At 46.5% G+C, this 24,506-nt stretch overlaps 1 protein-coding gene across 1 annotated transcript in view; it reads right to left on the reverse strand.

The window, feature by feature from the left end:
- Positions 1-24,506, reverse strand: part of Gabbr2 (gamma-aminobutyric acid type B receptor subunit 2) — a 336,688-nt gene that overhangs the window by 189,111 nt on the left and 123,071 nt on the right. The window contains exon 2 of the mRNA XM_070010539.1: positions 21,191-21,328. Within this exon, the coding sequence (XP_069866640.1) occupies positions 21,191-21,328 (138 nt within the window). The remainder of the gene's footprint in view (positions 1-21,190; positions 21,329-24,506) is intronic.

Below are 24,506 nucleotides of genomic sequence, written 5' to 3' on the forward strand. Positions count from 1 at the left end.
AAAAGACTAAGAACTGTTTCCGTGGCTGCCAGCACTTCCCACTGCCTGAGATGAATCAGTTCAATGATACCAAACAAAAAATTACATGTGAGCTGAGCGCTGGTGGCTCACGCCTGTAAACCTAGCTACTTGGGAGGCTGAGATGTGAGGATTACTGTTCAAAGCCAGCCCAGGCAGGAAAGTCTGTGAGACTCTTATCTCCAATTAACCACCAGAAAACTGGAAGTGGCACTATGGCTCAAAGTGGTAGAGTGCTAGCCTTGAGCTGAAGAACTCAGGGAGAGTGCCCAGGCCCAGAGTTCAAGTCCCATGACAGAGAAGGAGAAGGAGGAGGAGGAGGAAGAGGAGGAGGAGGAGGAGGGAGGAAGGAGGAGGAGGAGGAGGAAGGAGGAGGAGGAAGGAGGGGGAAGGAGGAGGGAGGAGGAGGAGGAGGAGGAGGAGGAGGAGGAGGAGGGAGAAGAAGAAAGGAGGAGGAGGAGGGAGGAGAAGGGGACATGAGGAGGGAGGAGGAGGAGAAGGAGGAAGAGGAGGGAGAAGGAGAAAGGAGGAGGAGGAGCAGGAAAAGGGGGAGGAAGAGAAAGAGGGGGAGGAGGAGAGAGAGGGGGAGAAGGAGGAAGAGGAAGAAGGAGGAAGGAAGAGGAAGGAGGAGGAGGAGGAGGAAGGAAGAGGAAGGAGGAGGAGGGGACAGGAGGAGGGAGGAAGAGGAGGAGAAGGAGAAGGAGGAGGGAGAAGGAGAAAGGAGGAGGAGGAGCAGGAAGAGGGGGAGGGGGAGGAGGAAGGAGGAGGAGCAGGAAGAGGGGGAGGGGGAGGAGGAAGGAGGAGGAGCAGGAAGAGGGGGAGGGGGAGGAGGAAGGAGGAGGAGCAGGAAGAGGGGGAGGAGGAGGAAAAGGGGGAAGAGGAGGAGGAGGAGGAGGAGGAGGGAGAGGAGGAGACCATCAATATCCCACTGCCTACGGCCCAGTCTCCTTTACCCCTCCCATTGTTTTAAGTGAGACTGACCTCTTCAAATCCCTGCTTTCACTTGAACTGGGAGGAAAGCATGAGCCATCGAAAGCGCATGGCAGCTGTGCAAGCTGTGTGGCGTGAAGGAGGGAATTCCGGATTTGGGTTTGGGCACTCATCTGGGACCTTTAGCCCACAGGTAGAACTCACATCTACTGGAGGACAAACGTGGGGGTCCCTAGGCCATTCTTATAGTAGAAGAGAACATTGTCTAGCCAACACCTGCAATGCATCTTGCTCTATCTCTTCAGGCCAACTCCTATGCACCTGTGGAGGGCCGCGCACTCTCGCCCCTCCACCTCTCACTAGCAAATGTGAGGGACTTACTGCTGCTTTAAGACTGTGAGTCTCCAAGAAAATGTGGTATATATACACAATGGAATTCTATGCCTCCATCAGAAAGAATGACATTGCCCCATTTGTTAGGAACTGGAAAAACTTGGAAAAAATTATATTAAGTGAAGTAAGCCAGACCCAAAGAAACATAGGTCCCATGGTTTCCCTTATTTGTAATATCTAGTAGATGTATGAGTCAAGCGGAAAAGGTCAGATAATGTGATGTCAGGAAAATGAACCCTTAGATATGTATTTTAATGTTTTTTCTTTCATGCATGTGTTTCTAATGCATTTATAAGATTATTTCTTTGTTGCTTTGTATGTCCCTCCCCCACAGTATAACCCCTGCTTTCACTATATTTGATGTCAGTATAACTTGTGGAGGAGATGGGGAAAAACCAGTTGTTTAAGGATACAGGTGGACCTGTTGCAACAATGAGAAGTACAAGTTGTCATGTCCAAAAGAGCTTTACAAAGTCGGTGCGGGGGCGGGGGAAGAGGAAGAGGAAGGAGGAGGAGGAGGAGGAAGGAAGAGGATTGGGATGGGGGGAGGGGGGAGGCTGGGAAGGGACGTGAAGGGTAAACAAAGGAGGAGGCTGCAATGCTTGGTAAGAAATGTATGCATTATCCTGCCCATGTAATTGTAACTCCTCTGTACAGTATGTTCACAAATTAAAAAAAAAAAAAAAAAAAAGACTGTGAGTCTCATCCTCTGCGGGGCAGGATGGCCACCCATTTCAATGCTGCGGTGAGGAATAGGATAGCAGGGGCACCAAGCTAATACGGCCAATGGAGGACGACAGCTTCTAAGCTTGCAGTTTCCAGGAGGATCAGATGGTGCTCCTTACACACATGTATGCCTGTTTGGCTTGGTTTTGTTTTCTTCCTTCCAAATCCATTTCCCTCTTAGACGTTCCAGGAGGGCCAGACAAGGATCACGTACCCATTTCACAGATGCAAAGGTCCAGGGCACAGATGGGTTTTCTGGGTGCTGATGCCACCAGGCACAGACAGTAACTATTACGCAAGGTTCCTAAATCCTAATCTAATGATTTTTTTTTTGCATAATGGCTTGTTAATTACAAAAATAATAATGAGTATATTGCCTGTCTAATTGTATACAATTAGGATGTATGTCTTTAATTTTCTCTTAAACTTCTGGTAAAACATTCTCTTCCTCACAGCTGTGCAGGTGACAAATGCAGGAAATTAACGAATTACATCAGGAGCCTCTCTGGCCCCCTCGGCCCCCCTGCTCCTGGCTCTCAGCTGCCGTCTTTAAGGGTAAAAAGCCTTGTCGTGTGATCGCAGCTGTGAAGCCAACTGCCTTTTAATTACCACACTGCAGAAATCAAGTCTCCTCATGTCAATTTGGCACCTCTAATGAGTCGATAGGTGGAAACGGCGTCCCTGGGGGGAGCGGGGGAGGGGCAGCTCCATTCCTGCAGTGGAGGTGGGTTTAGCATTGCTGACCCCTCTCGGCCAGCTAGCTCCTATGCATCCCTGAAGGCCTGCTCTCAAGCACCTCCTCCAGAGAGCCTTCCTTGCTCTCTCTCAGCAACCCCAGCACTGTTCTTTCCTCTGTGGAGGCTCTAAGAAGTGGTTTGGTGGTCAGGCCTATTTCACCGGTTGGCCTGTAGTTTAGGAGGAGGTGGGGGTGCAGGAGGGAGGGAGGGGAGACAGTAGGAACACACAACTCCATCTCATTCCTCCCTGCCCCTGCTGAACACTTGCACCCAGAAAGGAGGTGAGAAGCAAGCAGAGTACTGGTATCTTTGGCTAAGGTAGATGAGTGCCCTCCCACCCACTTCCCTGAAAATGTGGAATCCAGGGCAGCTGATTTGTACCAAGGAATTGCTCAATTGGACAGGTCAAGAAGTCCAAGGAGGCTCAGCAGCCATTTGCCCAACCACACACAGACCAAGAGTCCACCAGCTGCCGACTGGCCTGAGTCTCCCAGCCTGTGACATGGTATAGTGGCCTGCCCTGACTCGCTCTCAGGGGATGTACAAAGTCACACGAGGATTTGCATGGAAACGTGTTTGCCAAGAGAGGACATCGCTGTGCTGCGATGGACATGAGGTTTGTATCCGGTTGTCCTGTCCCCCACGTTTCCTACCTCTCCTTCTCTTTCCTTGCCTCCCCACACCGGCCTCCTACTTCTGGAAGCAAAGCAGGCATTCTCTCACTCCTCTGAGAAGAAGCCTCATGAATAGCAGCCCCCCACTCTGCCCAGTCTAGGCTGAGGGGGGCCCCACCCCATCCTCACATTGGTACCTCCATATAACAGACCATACAACAAGCACCCAAGCTGCCACATGACAGACATTCAATTCCTTGCTGACAAAATGAAAAACAGTAGGAACAAACCCAGTGTGTGGGCCTCAGAGGGAAAGCAGGATCCATGTTCAGTGGCTTTGTGAAGGCCAGTGTGGCTCGGTCTGAAGATATAATGTTTAACAAGGGATTCAAGAAAGAATGGGAGTTTTGCCAAAGGAATGAGTTTCCCATTGCTGAAGGTGTTCAAGAACATCTTCAGGGATCATCTCCTGGGTCCTCCACACCTGTAGACAGCAGAACTATCAGGACTGATTTGTGAGCTCAGATGCGGGGACACTCCACGGGTCCAGATGAACCTCAGATTAATCCTTTTATTTCTTGATCCGTATGTTTTTCCTGTAGCAATCTTTACACTGTCTTCTCGATACATGACACTGATCTTGCACTCATGGCACTTAAATAATGAATCAATTGAAAGGAAAACAGTAGGTGAGGTAGTAATGTGCGTGATAAGTAGATTCGCAAAATCAAAAGGTGATATACAGATGTAAGGGCTGGGGGTCACGGGGTGCCAGGCACATGGAAGGCTTCTACCCTGCCTGCTTTTCTATCACCTTCACTAGATTAAGTCTCAATGTGAAATCAAGCAGACAATGAGCTGGACTTTGGACTCTGGGGAAGGGGTACTAAAGAGAGAGCGGATCTCTCAAAAGAAATAATTGGGAGCTGGGAGCCTGTGGCTCATGCCTGTAAACCTGTAAACGCATCCAGGAGGCTGAGATCTGTGGATCACAGTTCAAAGCCATCTGGGCAGAAAAGTGCATGAGACTCTTATCTTCAATTAATCACCAAAAAGCCAGAAGTGGAGCTGTGGCTCAAGTAAGAGCACTTCAGCCTTGAGCAAAAAACAAAAAAAACAAAAAACAAACAAAAAAACAACTCATGGGTAATACCCAGGCCCTGAGTTCAAGCCCCAGGAGTGGCACAAAAAAAATTGCTGAAAGTGAAGCTATGGCTCAAGTGGTAGAGTGCCAGCCTTGATTGAAAAAAACTAAGGGACAGCACCCAGGTCTTGAGTTTAAGCCCTAGTACCAGCACTAAAAAGTTTTGGGTTTTTTCCAAAAAGAAACAGAAAGTGCTTGGGGAGAGGTAGGAGAGAAGAGGGAAGGAAGGAGAGAAGAATAGAGGTAACTATGGGAAGAAGAGGGGAGGGGAGGGAAAGGAGAAGAGGAGGAAATTGAGAATAGCATTGGAAGGTTTAACAATCTGTGAGACATCTTTACACTAAAAAGTTCCTCTCATATCTCAGTTCTTTTTTTTTTTTTTTTTTTTGGTTGGTCGTTGGGCCTGACCTCTGGCCTGAGTGCTATCCCTTAGCTCTTCAGCTTAAGGCTAGTGCTCTACCACTTGAGACACAGGGCCACGTCCAGCTTTTTTCTGCTTATGTGGTACTAAGGAATCGAACTCAGGGCCTCATGCATACAAGGCAAGCACTCTCCCACTGAGCCATCTTCCCAGCCCCCATATGACAGTTCTTGAATTCTGTCTGGTAGCCCTAAGGAACTATACTAGCCAGGTATGGTACATAGGCTTGAGCTTATGTAATATCACCAGTGGGCTGTCAAGGGACCCAACTGTCTCGTGAAGTAGATTTAAAAAGTGAAGAGTGCAAGTGCAGTGCTTGACTAGTTATGTCTGCCTTAGCGCAGGAGGAGAAGGAAACAAATGACATAGGCACCACTCACTGATGCACCATTCAGGGTTTGTCCAACTCTTCATGTTACACTCAGGATCAGGCACCAGGAACTGACCTGGGTTCACCCACTCCTGTCCCAAGTTCACGGCCAGACTAAATCAATTTGTGTCTCCCATGCTGCCTGCTCAGAATCAAACAGAATGCTACCCACGCCATGATTATGTAATTGCTGAGGAGTCTCCATGTTTGCACCTGACCACCCACAGAACCGCAGAACGCACACAGCCAGTCAAACCTCCTGATCAGTCATCATCATGACTGCCTCCTGGGGCCCTGAAACAGCTCAGAAGATGTGAAACCAAACTGTTTGTACTAGAGATCCTGGGGAAGGAGATGCTGCTGTGACATGCAGGCCCCCAGAGATCAAAACCACAGTGCTGTACCTAGGGTAGGAGGTCCCAGGAGTATGACTTTACTTAACACTCAGAAACTAAAAACAAGTTATCATGCTATATTATGAATCAAATGCTTCATCCAGTGCTTCTCAAGTTGGATAGAATCGAACTGAATTTGAAGGTTCTTCCCCCCCCAGCCTTAATCTTTCTGTTCTGTTCTTTTCTGAATCCGTTTGCTTCTTAAAAAAAAAAAAAGGAGACTACACCAGGTGGCTTTTATTTCAGCTCTAAAATTTCATGATTTTATAATTCCACGTTTAATTTACAAAGCGAAGAGGAATTCTTTCTTTGGGAGAGAAAATGAAAGTTGGTGGAGCAGGGACAATGACACCAGAAGGGTTTCAAACCAGCTCTCCCACAAAGAGATTTTTTCATTCTAATTGTTTTATATTCCCATTTAGATATTAGCCTTTTACTTTCTGCTTTTCTTAATCAAGTGTATTCATTAGCTAGCCTGTTCATTCAACAAAGGTTTATTTTCTAGACAAATTATAGATGCATTTTTCTCTTTGAGCCAGAAATCCCACTTCTAGGAATTACACTGACAGAAATATGACATACAACCAAGGTAATTCTGAGAGACTGAAAGCAGCCAAATGTCTATCAATGGTGGCCTGACTGCAAATGCCCATTCAAAGAAGTGCTAGATAGCCATCAAAAAGATCTAGTGGGGAATGTCTTTCTACAGTGGTGAGTCTATGAGCTCTGGACAAGAAAATGAAAAAAGCACAGAGTAGAACTGTGGATGGCACGTGATCCCTTTATGTAAGAGGGAAGACACACACACACACACACACACACACGCACGCACGCACGCACGCACGCGCGCTACAAGAAAACCTGAAAGACCAGGCACTGGTGTCTCACGCTTGTAATCTTAGCTACTCAGGTGGCTGAGATCTGAGGATTACCATTCAAAGGCAGCCCAGACAGTAAAGTCTGAGAGACTCTTATCTCCAATTAACCAACAGAACCGGAAGTGAAGCTGTGACTCCAAGAGATAGAGCATTAGTCTTGAGCAAAAGAGCTCAGGGACGGCTCCTAGGACAGCGCCCATAACTGACAAAAATAAAACAGCAAAAAACAAACTGAAAAGCTTAAAAATGATTTTTAAAAAATGGTCAATTACAGACCTGGCACAGAACAGAATGGATAGAATCCAGAGAAGAGCCAAGAATTCTCTGCTGCACTTTGCTGTTTTGTTGTTTTGTTTTGTTTTTGTCGGTTGTAGGGCTTGAACTCGGGGCCTGGGCACTGTCCTTCAGCTCTTCAGCTCAAGGCTAGCACTCTCCCACGTGAGCCACATCGCCACTTCTGGTTTTCTGGTGGTTATTTGGAGGTAAGTGTCTCATGGACTTTCCTGCCTGGGCTGGCCTTGAACCGCGTTCCTCAGATATCAGCCTCCTGAGTAGCTAGGATTATAGGTGGGAGCCAGCAAGCCCAGCTCGCTGTGTCATTTTGACTACACAATTGTATAGATGTTGTAGGTTATTTGAAAAAGAATTATTCAGCAAGATTCTAATCAGATCCTCAAAACTGGAAACCAAACCAAACGAAGGATGTATTGAGCTGTCCACAGAATCACTAACCACAAGGAGAAAAAAAAAAAAAAAAACTAGCAAGGGGGCTTTGGATACAGTTCACTGTCCAGCCAGTGAGAACCTCCCCTCCAGAGCCCCACCCAGGCACGCATGCATTCACAACTTGGATTGTGAGCACAGGGAAAGCTATAAGGTTGAAAGGCTGCTACATTCCACTTCCCTTTCACAGAGCATTGTCCTTTTCCATGTCTGTTTGCTCTCCCTCTGTGTAAGTATTTGTGGATACATATACTTGCATGTCTATACTGGCACACACATGAACATATGTGCAGTGTTTTATTTTGGAGTGTCTCAGGAGAGCATTCAGACATTATATAAGACGCTGTACTCCTAGATGGCTCAGAGTGCACCTCCTAAGAGCAACCCTCTCCCTCATCACCACATTGCTATCTTCACACTCGTGTAGATGAACCATTGGAGGGATAATCATTGAAGGGAGATTTCTTCAATTTCCTCAAAATGTCCTTTTCATTAAAAGACAAAATCGGGATCCAGGCCAAACTCATACCTTGTACTTGGTTGTCTACTTTTTTGCGTCCTCTTCCATCTCAACAGTAGTCCCCTGTCTTCTGCTGGTTTCTCTTATTCTGTCCCATGACATGAGTAGGGAAACGTGGACCAGGTGCCTTGCAGAATGCCCCATAGCTGTCTGATTAGCTTCTCCTGTCTAGTTTAGACAACCCACTGAACAAACCTTAGAAACACTGAACAGTGACAAGTGCATTGGCACCCACATGCTGGTTTCTCAAGAAGAGAAATGGCTAACCCAGGACAAGCAAGAAAGTATAAGAGACAGAATTGGTGGGAAAGGGAGAGAGAATGGGCCAAGAAAGAAAGAGTGGCAAAAAAGGGGAAGAAAGTGCTTATTTAAGGAAGGAAGAACAAGAGTGTGGACTGCATTTTCAACCCTATTGTGGGACTGAGGCAGGCAAGGATCATCAGTAGAACCTAGAACTCCTGGGGCAAAGAGTAGGGACAGCCAGAGAGTTACCTGGGCTCAGGGTCTCATCTCATTGATTGTGCTCCAGTCACTGAAAGCTGGCAGGTACTATTTTAACAAAGTAACAGTAACAGTTCAAACTAATATGGTGGGCCTCCCGAATGGCTGTAGCAGGAAGAACACAATGTAAAAAATATTACAGTCTTGTCAAAATATGGTCTTATATGTCAGGCTGTCCTGGAACTCGTGACCTTCCTGCCTCTGCCTCCCAAGTGCTGGGATTATAGTTGTGCACCACAATACCTAGGGTTTTTTTTTTTTTTTTTTTTTTTTTGCCAGTCCTGGAGCTTGAACTCAGGGCCTGGGCACTAATCCCTGAGCTTCTTTTTGCTCAAGGCTAGCACTCTACCACTTTAAGCCATAGCATCACTTCCAGCTTTTTCTGTTTATGTGGTACTGAGGAATCAAACCCAGGGCTTTGGACATGCTAAGCAAGCACTCTACCACTAAGCCACGTTCCTGGCCCCTAGTTGTTTTTGTTGTTTAATGTAGCATTCTTGCCCAAATTGTGTAACATGAATCTAATCATAAAGGAACAATCTAATAAATACAGATGGTAAGACAGTCTATAAAACAACTGGCTTAGGCTTTCAACATTTTTTAAAATTAATATTAGAGAGCTAAAAAATAAAAAAGAGTGGGTGCATTGTTCTACATATTCATATGCTAACAAACACAGCAGATGTTCCCTGCTTTGATCCTTGGTCCTCTCCTCACCTACAAATACATGGCAAGAAGGACAATTTGAGACAACTGGAAACAATTATATACATATCTGATGTTAAGTAATATTACTGTATCACTGCTAAACATTTTAGATGTAATAATTGTTATTGTTATATAAGAGGATGTAATTATTCTTAATAAATTCATGCTATTGTGTTAGGGTGAAGTGTCATTATGTCTGATAACTTTTGCCAAGAGCTTCATCAGAAATAAGTGTGTGTGTGTGTGAGAGAGAAAGAGAGAGAAAGAGAGAGAGAGAGAGAGAGAGAGAGAGAGGGAAAGACAGGTATATAACAAATATAGGCAACTGAAAACAACAGGTGAATCTACATAAACAATATATGATGCTCACTGTACTTTTATTTAACATTCTTGCAGGTTTGAAATTTTCTAAAATAAAAATGTTGGGAGAAGTTAAAAACAGAAAGCAGTAAAGTCATTGTCTGAGGTGAAAATAACATCTACAACTGAAATAGTGCATATTTACAATATTTTTAAGAGCTCATGAATTCAGCCAAGTGCTGGTGGTTCACATCTGTAATCCTAGCTACTCAGGAGGCTGAGATCTGAGGAGGGTTGGAAGCCAGCCAAGCAGGAAAGTCTGTGAGATTCTTATTTTCAACCAACCATCAAAACACCAGAAATGGAGTTGTGGCTCACGTACTGGAGTGCTAGCCTTGAGCCAAAAAGCTCAGGGACAATGCTGAGGCTCTGAATTCAAGCCCCAGAACCAGCACACATGCGTACACACACACACACACACACACACACACACACACACACACACACACACACACACACACACACACACACACACACACACACACACACACACACACACACACACACACACACGTCCATGAATTCTCATGCTTTTTACATAAAAGAGAGTGATGGGACAGACAGCATTTAAAAACAAAAACTAAAGCATGTGTGTAAGGCTCTTTCTCACAGATTCCAGGCAAATGCAGGGCTATAGGGCTCCAAGGGCACACATAGCAGCCATTGCTCCACACACAAGGAGACAGCTGACATCTACCAAGCAAGATAGATCCTGAACATGGAGTGGACCTGAGAACCTGTCTGTATCTCCCCAAAGATGTGGTGCTTAACTGTGCATTGGATCCTTTTGTGTTAGCTCTGACAGAAAGATTAGGTCAGAGCTGCTTTGCTGTGCCAAAGCTCCAGGGACTTACAACTACAGTTTCAGAAGACACAGGAGATGGACAGAGAGCTGCTTCCTGCTACAGGCCAAGCCAACATGCCATCATCCCAGATAGAGTTAGAGCGAGGGGAAAGCCTGTGTAGGAACTTGGGAGAAAGCAAGAGAATTGTGCTTCTGTTGGCATACAGTCTACATAGTTACTAGGATTGTTTTTCTCAAGTGGAGCCCTTTCCACTGTTTAAGGTCTAGTTTGTATATCATGTTAATAATAAATAAATTCTTCTTCTTTGTAAACTGATTCAAAGCAAATGCCTTCAGTGTAATTCAGAAAGTAATGTAGGCTATGCTGTACTGGAAAAAAAATCAACTCATTTATTATAAAACCATGTAGTATAGAAAACTAAGTACAACACACTTGGAAGTCTTAGCATGGCTATTGCTTTCCATCAGCAACCAGTCCACCTATTTTCTGAGCTGAAAGGAATCATCTATTTTTTATATAGAACAAGTTATTGGATGAGTAATAAGTTGGTGACGTATGTACACGCACAAGGGTGCAGACACAGGTGTGGGGTGTGGGGATCACAAACTACTTCCCAATGGAACACTGCCTACATGAAGAAGCATATGCTAGCCTTGGTCATCTGTGGACAGGCTGGATGCTCCCTGCCCACGTGGGCTGTGGAGGGTGACAGACACAGCAAGTCTGGAGTTCCCACTTCGTCCTGTGGTCTGCTCAGCAGGAAGCAGAGCCAATCTTTGCTGTCTTTGAACCTTACTTTCCTCATTCTGGAATCAGCCAGCCAGGGCAATACTGCTTTTCTTCCCCCACCCCTTCATAAAGATTGAATGAGATTTTATAACAGGCAGCGTGGCCTAGTGACTGTGAGCAGGCACTTCGATGCTTAGGACGGTCAATCCTTCAGGAAAACACACTTCTTAGTGCCTCAGCTTCCTCATCTGTAAAATAAGATTATACTTCCAATCCTTTAGAAACTCATGCCTCTCGGTGCCTCAGTTTCCACATCTGTGAAATGAGCTTAAGAGGGTCTACTCCCAGAGCTGATGTGTGAGGAGGAAAGGAATTTGTCTGCCCAGCAGTAGGGAACCATACCTTGCCAGTATGAAGGCAGTGGAATTGAAGCTGGTAAGATGACAAATTGGTTTGGTTTAATTAGTTTGTGTCCTTTCATAATTTCTGAGCATTTACTTATGGACAAGTCATGGGTGAGGCCCTCAGGGTCCCCAGGGCTCAGGAGGGTGGGAATGTCCTTACCCTGAAGACATTTGCAGGTGGGTGACTGATGCATCCTTAGAGATTGGGACTTTGAGACTGGGATATCTTAAAGGAAGGAGGAAAGGAAAAGGCAAGGGTGCTGAACACTTCCTCCAGCTGGGAAAAGGATGGGGAGATGAGTAAAGCTCCCTAGGGGAAAAAGTAGCACCTGAATAACTATCTGGGAACACACAGGACTATGCCAGGTAAGGAGGAGGCAGTGGGACAATATGCCCATAGGCTCCAGGTCTACTCAGGAGTGGTCTGGACCATGTCTATAACCTCCAACATAACTGTGATTTACAGGTATGTGTCACCACACCTGGCCTGAGAATCTGAATTTTAACTAGCAAACTAGACCACCCCTGAATCCTTTGCAATTCCTACCATCAAGTACTTTTAAGGATCACTGCTTAGTCCAGCTCCCTCATATGGAACACAAATTCCCTCTCAGCCTCCCTGCCCTAAGCCAGGGCCTAGCTGAGGAGTCTGGCCCATTAAGACAGTGGTTTTGTCACACTCAGATGCCCCTGGCTTCTCATGCCTAGCTCGAAAGAGGGTGAGAGCTGGTAAGAGCTATTCGCCTTGCATTCCTACTAAAACATCCAAAATCCTACTTCTTGGAAAATCTCCAGTCCCAGGTAAACAGCAGTGGTTGGTCATCCTAAGCCTAGTGTACTTTGGCATTTTACCAAGTTATCAGTGATCATGATGTTCACCAACACAGGTGTTGAGAAAAATCTGTTATACACATCTACCTCAAGAGATTTGCTCATGAAATCACAGGACTAAAGCTTCTAGAGTAATTCTGAGCCTTTGCCGGGTGCCTGGCTCTGTGATCCACATTTATTGTTTCTGCCTTCACAGCAATCCCAGGCTGGAATTATCCATTTCACACACTTGTGACTCTGGAGGGAATTAGCTTTCTCATCCTCCTCCACTCTGTTCCTTCCAGGCCCAACACTATGCCTGCTGCAGTGGTGCTGATGGCCAGCAGCCTCCCTTGTACCGTAAGCAGTTGGAGTGATTTATTTATTTAGAATGAATTATTTACACCCCACATACTTCCAGAAAGAGGTTGAGGTGGCTGGCGGTGAAAGATGCATAGAGAATGAAGCCATTGGAGTTACACACTGAGAACTGATACTACTTTAGATACCAAAGTCTTGAATTTAAAATGGGGGTCAGAACCTTGCATTGAATCTCTCACCAGATCGACAGGAAAGATATGGGCTGGGTCCCGGTGGCAGAAATAGATTGGGAGCCACCACCCACTTGATAGCATCGTGCCCTTCCTTAACCTTCCTCTGCTACTGTGAAAACTCAGTCAGAAGAGAATGCCTGCATCTCCAATGGCTGCTGGGGGGTTGAGTTTATATCTCCTGCAGGTTGTCTGCTTTGATTGCCTTGTTCTGAATCACCTTCATGGTCTGCAATACTTTATTTCATCCACACAACTTTGGACACTTACAAATCTTGGAAGTTTCCTGACCAGAATCTGGTTGGCACCTCAGATTGTAAATGCATCAGTATGGCATCTATATGGGTTCCCAGAGTCTCCAAAGGGCTTCCAGGCACCCCACTTTCCCTGTTCTATCTGACATGCTCAATCACTCCCCAAAGGAAGGCAGTACCTGATTCTCCCCATTGCACTGGATGGATGGACGGATGGGCGGATGGATAAGAGGCCCCTTTGTTTCCAAAGATCAGTAAGTGGTATGAGATACCACAGTCTAATGGGGATGGTGATGACAACCTGGAGCAGATGGTTGGAGAAAAGGATGCAGGACACTTAAGCCAAGAGCTCAGAGGAACCTATAACCTACTCACCCATAGACTTGGGAGAAATTAGGAATTTTCCACCAAAGGAATCTAATATGAAGGCAGTTCCAACAGACTGCCCTTGGGTTTCAAGGTGAAAGGAGAGTCTGGGTCTGGCAGGCCTGGGGACTGTGTAGGGAAGCAACTAAACAGCCTCAAGGAATCCTGGGTGGCTGGACCTGATTGGCAGTGAGGGGCAGACACCAGCCAGTGCTGTCTTGTTTTACCTTGGATCCTTCCACCAGCTCTTCCTCCACACCTTTGCCTATGCAAGGGATTTGCCTGCTGTCCTTCCACCACCACCACCAGTCACCCCAAGTAACACTCCCTGTTTCCTTGGCTACCATAGATGGGTCTTGCCTCAACCTTTGTCAGGAAAACTCCCTTGAGGATTCCTCCTTCCTCATCAATTGTACCCCAAGCCTATTCCTCATGCAGGACATTCTGACTTCTAGCTCTGGAAACCAGGCTTTCCTGCACCTGGCATCCCGTCACACACAGCCAGGAAGGACCATCCAAAGTTCCCAGATCCTGGGGTCCCCATCATGTCCTCTGGTAGGCCCTTCACATCACTTAGTCTTCTGTCTTTTTGCTTCTAATGAATGCAGAACATGGAAGCATCTCATTGATTATTAATGTGCTAAATGGCCCCTCTGGAGACGAGCGCCAAGAAATGGCTCCAACCTGCCCTAGATTGTTGGCCTTTATTCTCTTTCTTAGACAGCAACAGCTAAGCCTCCAACTGCATAATCACACTGCTGCTTCTGAATGTTTTTCAGTCCAGTCTGCCAATGCCAACTGCACACTGTATGGTAAGAGTGTGACCGCCACGGGAGTGGGGCGTGGCAGGATGCTGGCCTGGGGGGCTTTGGGTCCTGGGAGGGAGAAGTACGTGTGGTGGATGTTGAACATCTTTCTCTAGAGCCTCTAGCCTACCCTTGCACATCTTAGCTTCATGTTCTTTAGCACCCAGGTTAGCAAGTCTTATAGTTCACACAAAGAGCAGGAACAACTTTGAAGTTTAGATAGCCCTCAGAGGCCTGTTCCTAGCAAATGAATCTTAGCCATCAGAATAGCAGCTACTGCTGATAAAATGCTTGTCTCTGGGCACTGATGGCTCATACCTGCAATCCTAGCTACTCAGGGGGCTGAGATCTCAGGACATTAATTCAAAGCCAGACCAGGCAGGATAGTCTGTGAGACACTCATCTTCAATTAATCAGCAAAAAGCTTGAAGTGGAGATGTGGCTCAAGTGGTAGAGTACTAGCCTTGAGCAAAAAAGCTCAGGGACAGCACTCAGGCCCTGAGCTCAAGCCAGGTTTGATATTCCTTTTATATTATAGGCAGAGAGAGAGAGAGCGGGGTGTGTGGGGGGGAACCAACAATATCTTCGACAAAACCCCATGCAGGCCAAGGAATCCAACACTGCTGTGATAGTGAGACTCCTAGCCCCCTCCCCCATCCTCTGTTTCCCACTCTGGGATCTAACGATCCCTTCCCGCTAGGGGACGCCATCCTAAGCATCAACCTCAAATCCTACAAGCCACAGCTAAGTAAGAAGCAGTGTTTGATTTCTCAGGCAATGCGCAGCTTAATAAAATAATCACACAAGCAAATCAAGTCAGATCACAAAATTCCTGTTATGATGAAGCAAAATGGCATCCGCTGGCAGTCCAGAGAGATGCTAGAAAATTTGGCAAATAGCAACAGACCTGATTTAGAGGTTTACACTGATTCAGTTTTTAGAATGTCAAAACCAAGTGTGACTTAGAGTTCTCCAAAATCAAGTCCTAAATACTAAGACTCCACATCCAACATGTGTATAAACCTGCCTTCTCCCTTCAGAGCACCCCCTTGTTTTCAGCCCTATGAGGGATCTTCCCTAAGGGAAGCCTGGGTATTCCTTCCCAGGAAAGCCAAGGCAGGCAAGGGGCAGGGTGCGCTTCAAGGGTGGGCTCAGAAGGTACAAGGAGAAACCTGTCTATAGGTTAACATTCTGTCATGGCCTCCTTTTAAAGGCCAGACTGTGAGGGATGCAATTCTTTAAAAAAAGAAACCTTTTACCTCATCAGGATCTGATTATTTTCATCAGTCTGTGAGCTGAGGTGGCTCTCTTCCCAATTGCTGAGTAGCCATGAGTTCTGCCTGGTCTCTCAGGGTGTGGAACCCTCTCTCGCCAGCAGGTACAGTACCTGGAATAGGCTGAGCCTCCATCTTTTGGCCAAGCTACCTCATCTCCATCTTTCCCACCCCGCATTCCACTGACTAACCATGTAACTGGATGGAATGGGTGGGGGTTGGAAAAGTTAGGGGAGAACTACTAGAAGGGGTGACATTGATCAAGATTCAACTGAAGCCTTTGTAAAACTATTTCAAGATGAAAAATTTAAAAAAAAGTTGGGTGCCAGGCTTATGCCTGTAATCCTAGCTACTCAGGAGGCTGAGATCTGAGAATTGCAGTTCAAAGCCAGCCCAGGCAGGAAAGGCTGTGAGATTCTTATCTCCAATTAATCACAGAAAAAGCCAGAAGTGTCAAGTGCTAGAGTGTTAGCCTTGAGCAAAAGCAACCCAGGGATTAGCACCCAGGCCCAGAGCTCAAGCCCTAGGACTGGCAAAAATAAATGAATAAATAAATAAATAATTTAAAAAGACCAGGAAATGGAAGTATGGGCAGGGGGTTGGTAGTGGTGGCGGCAGTATGTTTTTGCTTTTGAGTTTTTGTTGTTGTTTTTTTAGTTGTTGTCTTTTTAGGGGCAGCAAAAGCAGAAGCATAGAAAAGGAGGGAGGAAGGATGAACAAATTCAGTCATGGTATTCAGTATACACTATGTGGAAAATGAACTCTGCAACTTGTGGTGAGGAATGGAGTGGGAAACCAGGGGAACGAGAAGGGAATAACATTACCCAAAAAGGAAATGTGCTCATTACCTGACTTACAAAACGTAACCCCTCTCTCTGTACAACACCTTAATTATCACAATAAAATCATATTAAAGATGAAAGAATTAGAAAGAATAGCTAGCTTGGTAGGATTCTGCAGGATGACCCCTACAGTGGGTTGGGCCACACACAAGCCACGTTGGGATCTTTGAGGTCAGGATGCAGATAATAAAAGCACAGTGACTCCAGGGTTGGGAAAAGTAAGCTGAGCCTGAGCCAAGGGCTCAGGCTGGGTCTCCCTTTTAGAAGGAGTTGCAGACACAGAGTCCTTGGGAACCATCAGGTCAAGCCTGCTCAGATGCTCTGCCCTGGGTCTGTGAGGATGAGCCTGAGGCCTAGAAGGCAGACATCTGGCTCTGAGTGGGAGACATTCCAGGGTACTACAGCATGGGTGTGAGGCCAGGGGTGCAGGATTGAACTGCGTGAGGCTCTGAGCTCTGCCAGCTCCAGGCCAGAGTAGGGCAGACAGAGGGCAGTGTGAGAGGGGCATGCAGGGAGATGACTCCTAGAGGAGGGGACACCTGAGCCATGAAGGTTGAGCATGGTCCCCAGAGGTCCAGGGAGCAGCCTGTACTGAGGTCTGAGCAGAAAGTGTTCTGGGAAAGGGGCCAAGTGACAGAAGCCCCTCTTGCTGCACCTTGGATGTGGGGTTTGCCCTGGTGACCCTGGTGCCTAGCAGTGTGCCCTGGGATCTGTTCCACATCCTTTTCCCCCAGGTTCCATTTCCTGGGAGAGGAAGGGTCTCAGAGAGAACCCATCCTGGGTCTCCAAGAGCCCAACACATGGAAGTCTTCTGAGCCACTGGCACTGAATTGGCTCTGGGTAGAGAGCCAATCTTAAGGGATTTGATGAACCTACTAACCAGGCCTTCTCAGAATGAAGCCTCAGAACACAAGCATAGCCCCACCCCTCCTTCCCCATAAAGCAACTTTTCTCACATAGTTTAAGAGCTACCTCCCTGGTCTTAACTCTTCTGTGTGTTTATCTCCCCTGACAGCAGGTCTTGCTAAGATGACAGTGCTCAGGGAAACCTGAGCAAAAGGGACATCACAGCTTCACAGCCAGGCAGCCTGGTCCAAGCAGGATACCACCAGCAGCCAGGCTTGTCTGCTCCCCTCTAACTTCTGTGATGGCTTCAGCTTCTCCCATCCAGAGCACCACCAAAATCTCTCAAAATCTCCCATGCATAGCTGGGCATTGGTGGCTCATGCCTGTAGTCCTCTCTATTCGGGAGGCTGGGATCTGAAGATCCAGGTTCTAAGCCAGGCTGCACAGACAGATCTGAGAGACTCTTATCTCTAATTAAATAGCAAAATGTCAGCAGTTGGGATGTGAACACTAAACTTGAGCGAAAAAGCCAAGTGAAAGTGTGAGGGCCAGTTCAAGCCACACACACACACACACACACACACACACACACACACACACACACACACACACACACACACACACACACACACACACACACACACACACACACACACACACACACACGGAAGAGAAAGGAAAAGAAAAGAAAAGGAGAAAAAGAAAAGCCATGCAGCTTTGGAAATCAAACCTTTATCCTGCATTCTCCCTTCTCCAGCCCCCTTGACAATCCTGTTCATGGCTGTGTGAGGCCCAGAACTGAGCCATGTACCCTCTATGGGGTCTGCCCTGGCCAGGGTGAGTTAGAACCACCTTTGTCTATGCCTGCAACTCAGGACTCTGTGAAGGTGCTTAAGTCTAGATGCAGGAGTGGAGATCTCAGTGGCTAAGTGACTCACGTCACAATGCAAACAGTGTTAGCCTCCCTACACAGCAACCATGAATCAGGACATTGAGCAAAAAGCAAACATTAAATTTAACCGGTTTCAGCGCCAGCGTGAGTTTTCACCCCTTTGGTGTGCAAATTTCTATTTTTATGGCATGGGAAACAGAAACACAGATGATGCATTCCAGGCCTTCTCTGTCCATCAAGAGCCCTATGCCTGTCCCAAAGGGCAGTCCGAGTCCCTTTTCAATTAAACACATTATACAGATTGTTCCAGCTGTGAAATGGTTTCCAAGCCAAGTTTTGAATAAGTTAAGTGACACATCAAATCACTTGAGTGGCCAAAGACCAGCTCATCCTGTCCTGCATCTCTGAGGCACATTGGATCTCCTGGATCCTGGGGAAGGGAGACTTGGGAAGGCCACAGAGTTTGGCTCCTAATAAACGGGGCTTTGCTTCCTGTGGCTGGGAACACAGGAAGGTGGAAGTCCAGCCCCTCAGGCTATTCTCTCTCAGGATCCAGGATCCCACTTCCTCTTTTCCCAGTTCTACAAGGCTCAGCTTACCAATTCTGCCTCCTAGATCCTCAGGGCACCCCAAGTTGTCCAGCACTGTACAGCTTCCAGGCTCTTGGACTATTCACGTCTAGCTGGAGCCCTTAGTCTAGCCCAAACACTTAGTCTGGCAACAAACACTAGGGTAGCAGGGGACTTCAAATGAGTTGTCACTCAAAGAGCCCACCAAAAAAAGTACAGTGGTTCTACAGAAGTAGAAGTGGAGAGTCTGAATGTCTGCACAGTGCATAGATGCAGAGAACGCATGTTCTCCATGTTACTCTACCCCAAGGTCAAATCCATCCAGTGAGAGGATCTCTGGCCTGTCGTCTGCCCTTAGTTCAGGATTCAGTGGGTGTGCACTGCAAACCAGGAAGGGAGGCTTATACCCAGACAAGGTAAGTGACTCATCTAAAGTCTCATGGCCTTCAAGCCTTGAAGCCCGGCTCCTGAACCACAGGGCACCATGCTGGCTCATAGGTACGTATGGTGGGGTTCATACCATGGTACATGGAGCAGCTCTTCAGGGCTCCACTCCTATTGCATCCACCCACACCCCATGTGGCCTACTTCCACCAAGGAATGTGTCACCACTCCCAAACCCACGTACTTTTCCACCTTCCACTCCTGCACGTCCAGTTTGCTCTCCCCTTCATCGCCAGTTATCTAATGCCCCCTCCTCCCTTGGCAGCCAGCCCCACATCACCTGCACTGGGAAACCTTCCATGGCCCTGGGCTGAGTGGGTGGTCTCTCAGCCCCACTCCTCTGTCATGGCTGAATGCTTGGGCTCTGCCCTCAGTACCCCATGCAGTCAGGGAAGCTCTTCAATTGGCACAAGTTCCCTGACCCACCCCAAATTGTTGCATTTCTCCCCCCCCCCCCCAGGTTCTAGTGTCACCAACCTGCTTTCTGTTCCCTGGCTAGGCCAGGTCCTTGCCCATCACAAGCTGCCTGCATATAGCTGCTACTCCATCCGCCAGTGGGGTGCTCTTTATCCAGTGGACTCCTTTCATCTTTCAGGTCCTAGCCTCTTAGAGGCCTTTCTTGACCACCCTAACATAGTCCAGAGTTCTTAACACTGCTTTATCTTTTTATAGCTTATATTTGTATTGTTATTATTAAGGTCATGCACAGAGGGGGTTACAGTTAACATAAGTTAGGTAATGAGAACATTTCTTTTTGGACAATGTTACCACTTCCCTCACTCTCTCCCAGTTTTTCCCTCCCATCCCCACAGTTCATTTTCAACATAGTGCCTAGTAAGTACCACTGCTGCATTTGTTTGTGTCTCCATTTCTGTGTCTCTTTACCCTCCCAAAGACAGAAACACTGCTTTATCTTAAGGGCCAGACTAGATGTGTTTAAGTCATAGCCCTACTATGTGTTAGCCATGAGTCTTTGGACAAGTTACTTGGCCTCTCTGTGACTAAATTTCCTTATCTATAAAATAGGGAAGATCCCTGGATTATAGAGCAGTTATAAGGATTGAGTCAATGCCCATAAGTGCTCAAAACAATGTCTGGCACATGGTAGGACCTATACAATATCATGATCATGATCATGATCATGATCATCATCAAATATTGCTTGTCATCTCCTTGAATGTAAGTCTGAAATTAGAGGAACTACATCATCCTGTTCAGCACCATATCCTTAGTGCTTACCAGACAGGCAGTTGTTGTTTAGTTGGCTGACTGGCTGGAAGCATGAACGGATGGATAGATACAAGACTGATGAATAGACAATGGGTGGAGAGATTGATGGATAATGGATGGATGGGTGATGATAGAAAGATGAATGGAAGAATAGAGGAGAGAGGAAGAGAATGAGGGAGAAAAGGAGGGAGGGATGAAAAGATAGACTGAGTGATAGATAGATAGAAGCATGGTTAAAGAAGTAAATAGGCAAATGTGGACTACCCCTCACCCATGGTGGTCATACCTTTCTGTATTACTCTCATTCTAAATAACAGCTAATGCTGATGAGTTTCACCTGTACCAGACTATAGTGAACATTAGGGTAGGAGTCATTAGTGGGTAAATCTGTGGCATCAAGAATGAATAACTGGCCAGGAGCCCAGAGAAGGATTAAGTTGGGGCATGGCAGTCTTGATGGAGAATAGCAATTTAGTGACAGAGGAGTGCAGGCAGAAAGTGGACAGAGGGACATCTGGTTAAGGACAGAGCAGGTAGGACACTGAGGTCCTAAGTTCAGGGTTATGTGGGGCAGGCGCTGTCTAGAGGACACTGCTGTGGAGTGGATGGCAGAAGGAGTTACTATGCAGGCAGGTTGGCCAGAGTTAATGTGAGCCTGGGTACAGAGTCAGTGGTGAGCACTGTGGCTTCAAACACAGGGTGTGACATCAGGGCTGCTCTTGAAGAGCCTACTGTATGTGTTACACAATATTGGGTGAGAGAGTAAGGCTGGGAGGTCATGCCATCACCCAGGACAGAGGCAGGAAGCCTGATTCGGACAACTGAAAAACCACATCACACAGGGAAGCATTCCAACATTAGCTGCCAGCAGCCCACAAAGACGTCCCCTCCTCCCTCACCCCTGCCACAGCAGGCAGCTCGGCCCTTACCTGCACCAGATTCCAGCCTTGGAGAGACTCAGCGATGATGGATGTGACAGATGGACAGACGCCTCCAAACACCATCAAATGGTTCGGCCCGTATTTTATTGCATCGTAGAAGGCTTTCAATCCTTTTGCATTGTCACACTGCGAGGGAAGCAACACAGGGAAAGAGAGGCTCGAATTAGAAATGGTTTCCCAGGGGTGAAGAGCCTAACAGTGGGCTTCCAGAAGCAAGCTCTGCTTCAGTCCACCAGGGCTGGGGCTTCTCTGACCAAACCCAAGCCCAGACTGTGAGCCCATGGATTGTCTTGGGACACTGTTTCTCAGCCTTGCCCCCCTTAAGTACTCCCCCAACCCAGGACAACCCTCAATGCCCTCAGCCAGCTGAACAACAATGAGGATAGATTCCCCACCCCACTTCCTGCCCCAGTCTCACTGTAGGGTATTCCGCTAGCACTGTCATTTATATTTTAAATGATGATAAGTTCACACTCTTAGAACAGCCATTAAAAAAAAACAAATAAACATTAACAAGTATTGGCAAGGATGTGGAAAAACTGGAACCCTTGTGTGCTGTTAGTGGGAATATAAGATGGTTCAACTAAAGGAAATAATAAACAAAATTGCCATAGGGTCCCACAAATCCTCTTCTGGATGGACTCCAGAGAAAGCTGGAGCAGGAACCCAAAGAGATATTTGCACCATGTTCACAGCAGAATGGTTCACAATAGCCATGTCCTCATGTCCATCCACAGACAAAGGGATAAATAAATCATGGCATACACACAATAGAATATTACTCAGCCATACAAAGGAAGGAATTGTTGACATAGGCTAAGACATGGCTAACACTTGAAGACATGATGCTAAGTGAAGTAAGCCACATAGAAGGATAAATATTGTATGATTCTGTTCTTCCTTTGCAGTTCCTAGAGTAGAATACTCAAATTTATAGAGACAGAAAAGAGAACAGTAGATCCCGGGGGGGGGGGGGGGGGGAGGCTGGGGAAGGGGTAATATGGATTTGTGCTCAGTGCTCCTGAGTTTCCATTTGGAAGGCTGGAGGGTGGTGATATTGCACAACAATGTGAATGTACTTACTACCACCCAACTGGACACTTAAAGATCTTTAAAATGGTAAATAGTATGTGATTTGCATTTCATCACAATAGTAGAAATTAGATGATAATGCTGAGGAATCTAGAGGGTTGAATTCACTTAGCAATTGTTGCCAACCACAGCTCTGTGCTCAGCCCAGGGATGGTTGCTGAGGAAACATAAAGGGTGGAGCTGACCTTGCCCAGGAGCTCCCAGATCAGAGGGGAAAACTGCCAATGAGCCAGACCGTGGGGCCAGGCATGGTGATGGATGCCTGTAAATCACAATCACTAAGGAGGCAGAGGATTGTGGTCTGAGTCTGGCTTAGGCAAAACTGGTTAGGAACCTGGCTCAAGAGGTAGAGTGTCTCCAGCAAGTTCAAACCCCACAGGACCACAAAAGAAAAAATAAAGAAAGAAAGAAAAATAGATTGTAGTGGTCCAACATAGAAAGAGAATCAAGTCTTTGTGTGTTGGGAGTGAGTCAGGACTCACACTTTCCATCTCTACCACTTTCATTCCAGACATGTGGCCCTTTCTCCTTGGCTCCTAACTGGGCATCTTGCTTCCCTTGAGTCCAGTAAAGTCTAACCAGCCTTCCCCAACCATCTCAGAGTCCTTTATAAAGCATACACTTGTTCTCACTCTCTGGCTTTTAATGCACTTTCAAATTCCTATCACAATGTAATGCTCGAAAGGTTAAAAACATAATTCTCACAAAAATCGATAGTGTGCACATGTTAACATTTATTTAACTCATTAATAAGGGAATCTAAAAGAAGGCAAAATAGATTTCAAAGAGGATTTGAGAAATAGGCATTTTTTATAACAAGTGAACAAAAAAAGGAGAATAAGATGGTTAAATTAAATACCAAACTAGTTGAAATCTACAGGGCAATATAAATCACCTTTGGGGACAGAAAAGGAAATCATTGAGAATAAACATATCGTACAGTCTCAGGGGACAGAAAAGGAAATCATTGAGAATAAACATATTGTACAGACTTAGGGAACTGTAAATATGTGGGCCTTAATCACTGCAAAGTTCCACTTCCCTGTGAAATGATTTTTGGGCATGCCACTTAGAATATGCTTCAAGTATGAGGCTAACTGGTCACAGAATCACAGCATTGTGCCATTTAAAAGAGTGGGGTGATTTTCTTAGCATTCATCATAGTCTGGCCTTGTCCCCTACCCCAGCCTGACTTCTCTCCCCAATTCTGCATACTCTACCACCCTTCTTTTTGTTCACAGAAATCAAAGGTTTCCCTCCTGCCTCTGGGCCTTTGCACCTGCTGGGTTCTTAGCCAGAAGCGCTATTCCTGGTTCTCAGTGCAGCTCGTTCCTCCTCACCATGTCAACCATTCTGGCCTCCCACACACAACAGACACACACACACACACACACACACACACACACACACACACACAGGGACACATGCACATGCACGTGCACACATACACACACCCTGTCACTGGCATATCACTCTGTACTTGTTTGTTTGTCTGGATAATGACTGAGTTCTTTCACAAGAATAAGAACCCCAGAAGGACATGGGCTTGTCTCTTTTTTTCCCCTTCCTTCCTTCCTTCCTTCCTTCCTTGCTTTCTTGCTTTCTTTCTGTGTGTGCGCGCATACTGTCTTTCTGGAACTGAGCAGAGTATGTAGTTATTGGATACTGAGGAACCACTGAAATTCTCATTTATCTTTCTTCCCTTTCTTTCTACTGCCACACTTCTCTCTTTATTTGTGGCTTTCTTTCCCTTGGGTCCTCCGTCCCACTTCTCCATAATGACCACAGTATGGGACACAGTGGGTTGATATTTATTAGTGTTCAAATATTTCCTGAATGCTCCCAGGATAGAGGATGCAGTCTACCACAGGGCCTGGCCTCAGAGAGCTCCTTGGTTTTGAGGCTATGAGACAGGGAATATTAGTCCCCTCACATGGTAGACAGGGCTCAGGGGGAGATCCAGATCCAGGCTGTGGGCACCACAAGGGACAGCCAGGTAGGGCTCTGGGAGAGGGGACCTCTGTGAAGGGAGTCATGGATGGAGGAGCATCAGGAAAACAGAAAGGGACCTGAGCCCAGACACAGCTAAGCCTTGCTTCTGGCTAAATAGGATAAGTGGTTTGGGGAAGGGAGCCAGGACTTTCAATGTCAAGATGATTGTATCTTGCAGGTAACTGGCAAATAATCCTTCTACATTTTTAATTTAGCTGGG

Source organism: Dipodomys merriami, unplaced genomic scaffold (genome assembly GCF_024711535.1).
Source record: "Dipodomys merriami isolate MVZ:Mamm:240054 unplaced genomic scaffold, mDipMer1.0.p SCAF_11, whole genome shotgun sequence".
Taxonomy (NCBI): domain Eukaryota; kingdom Metazoa; phylum Chordata; class Mammalia; order Rodentia; family Heteromyidae; genus Dipodomys; species Dipodomys merriami.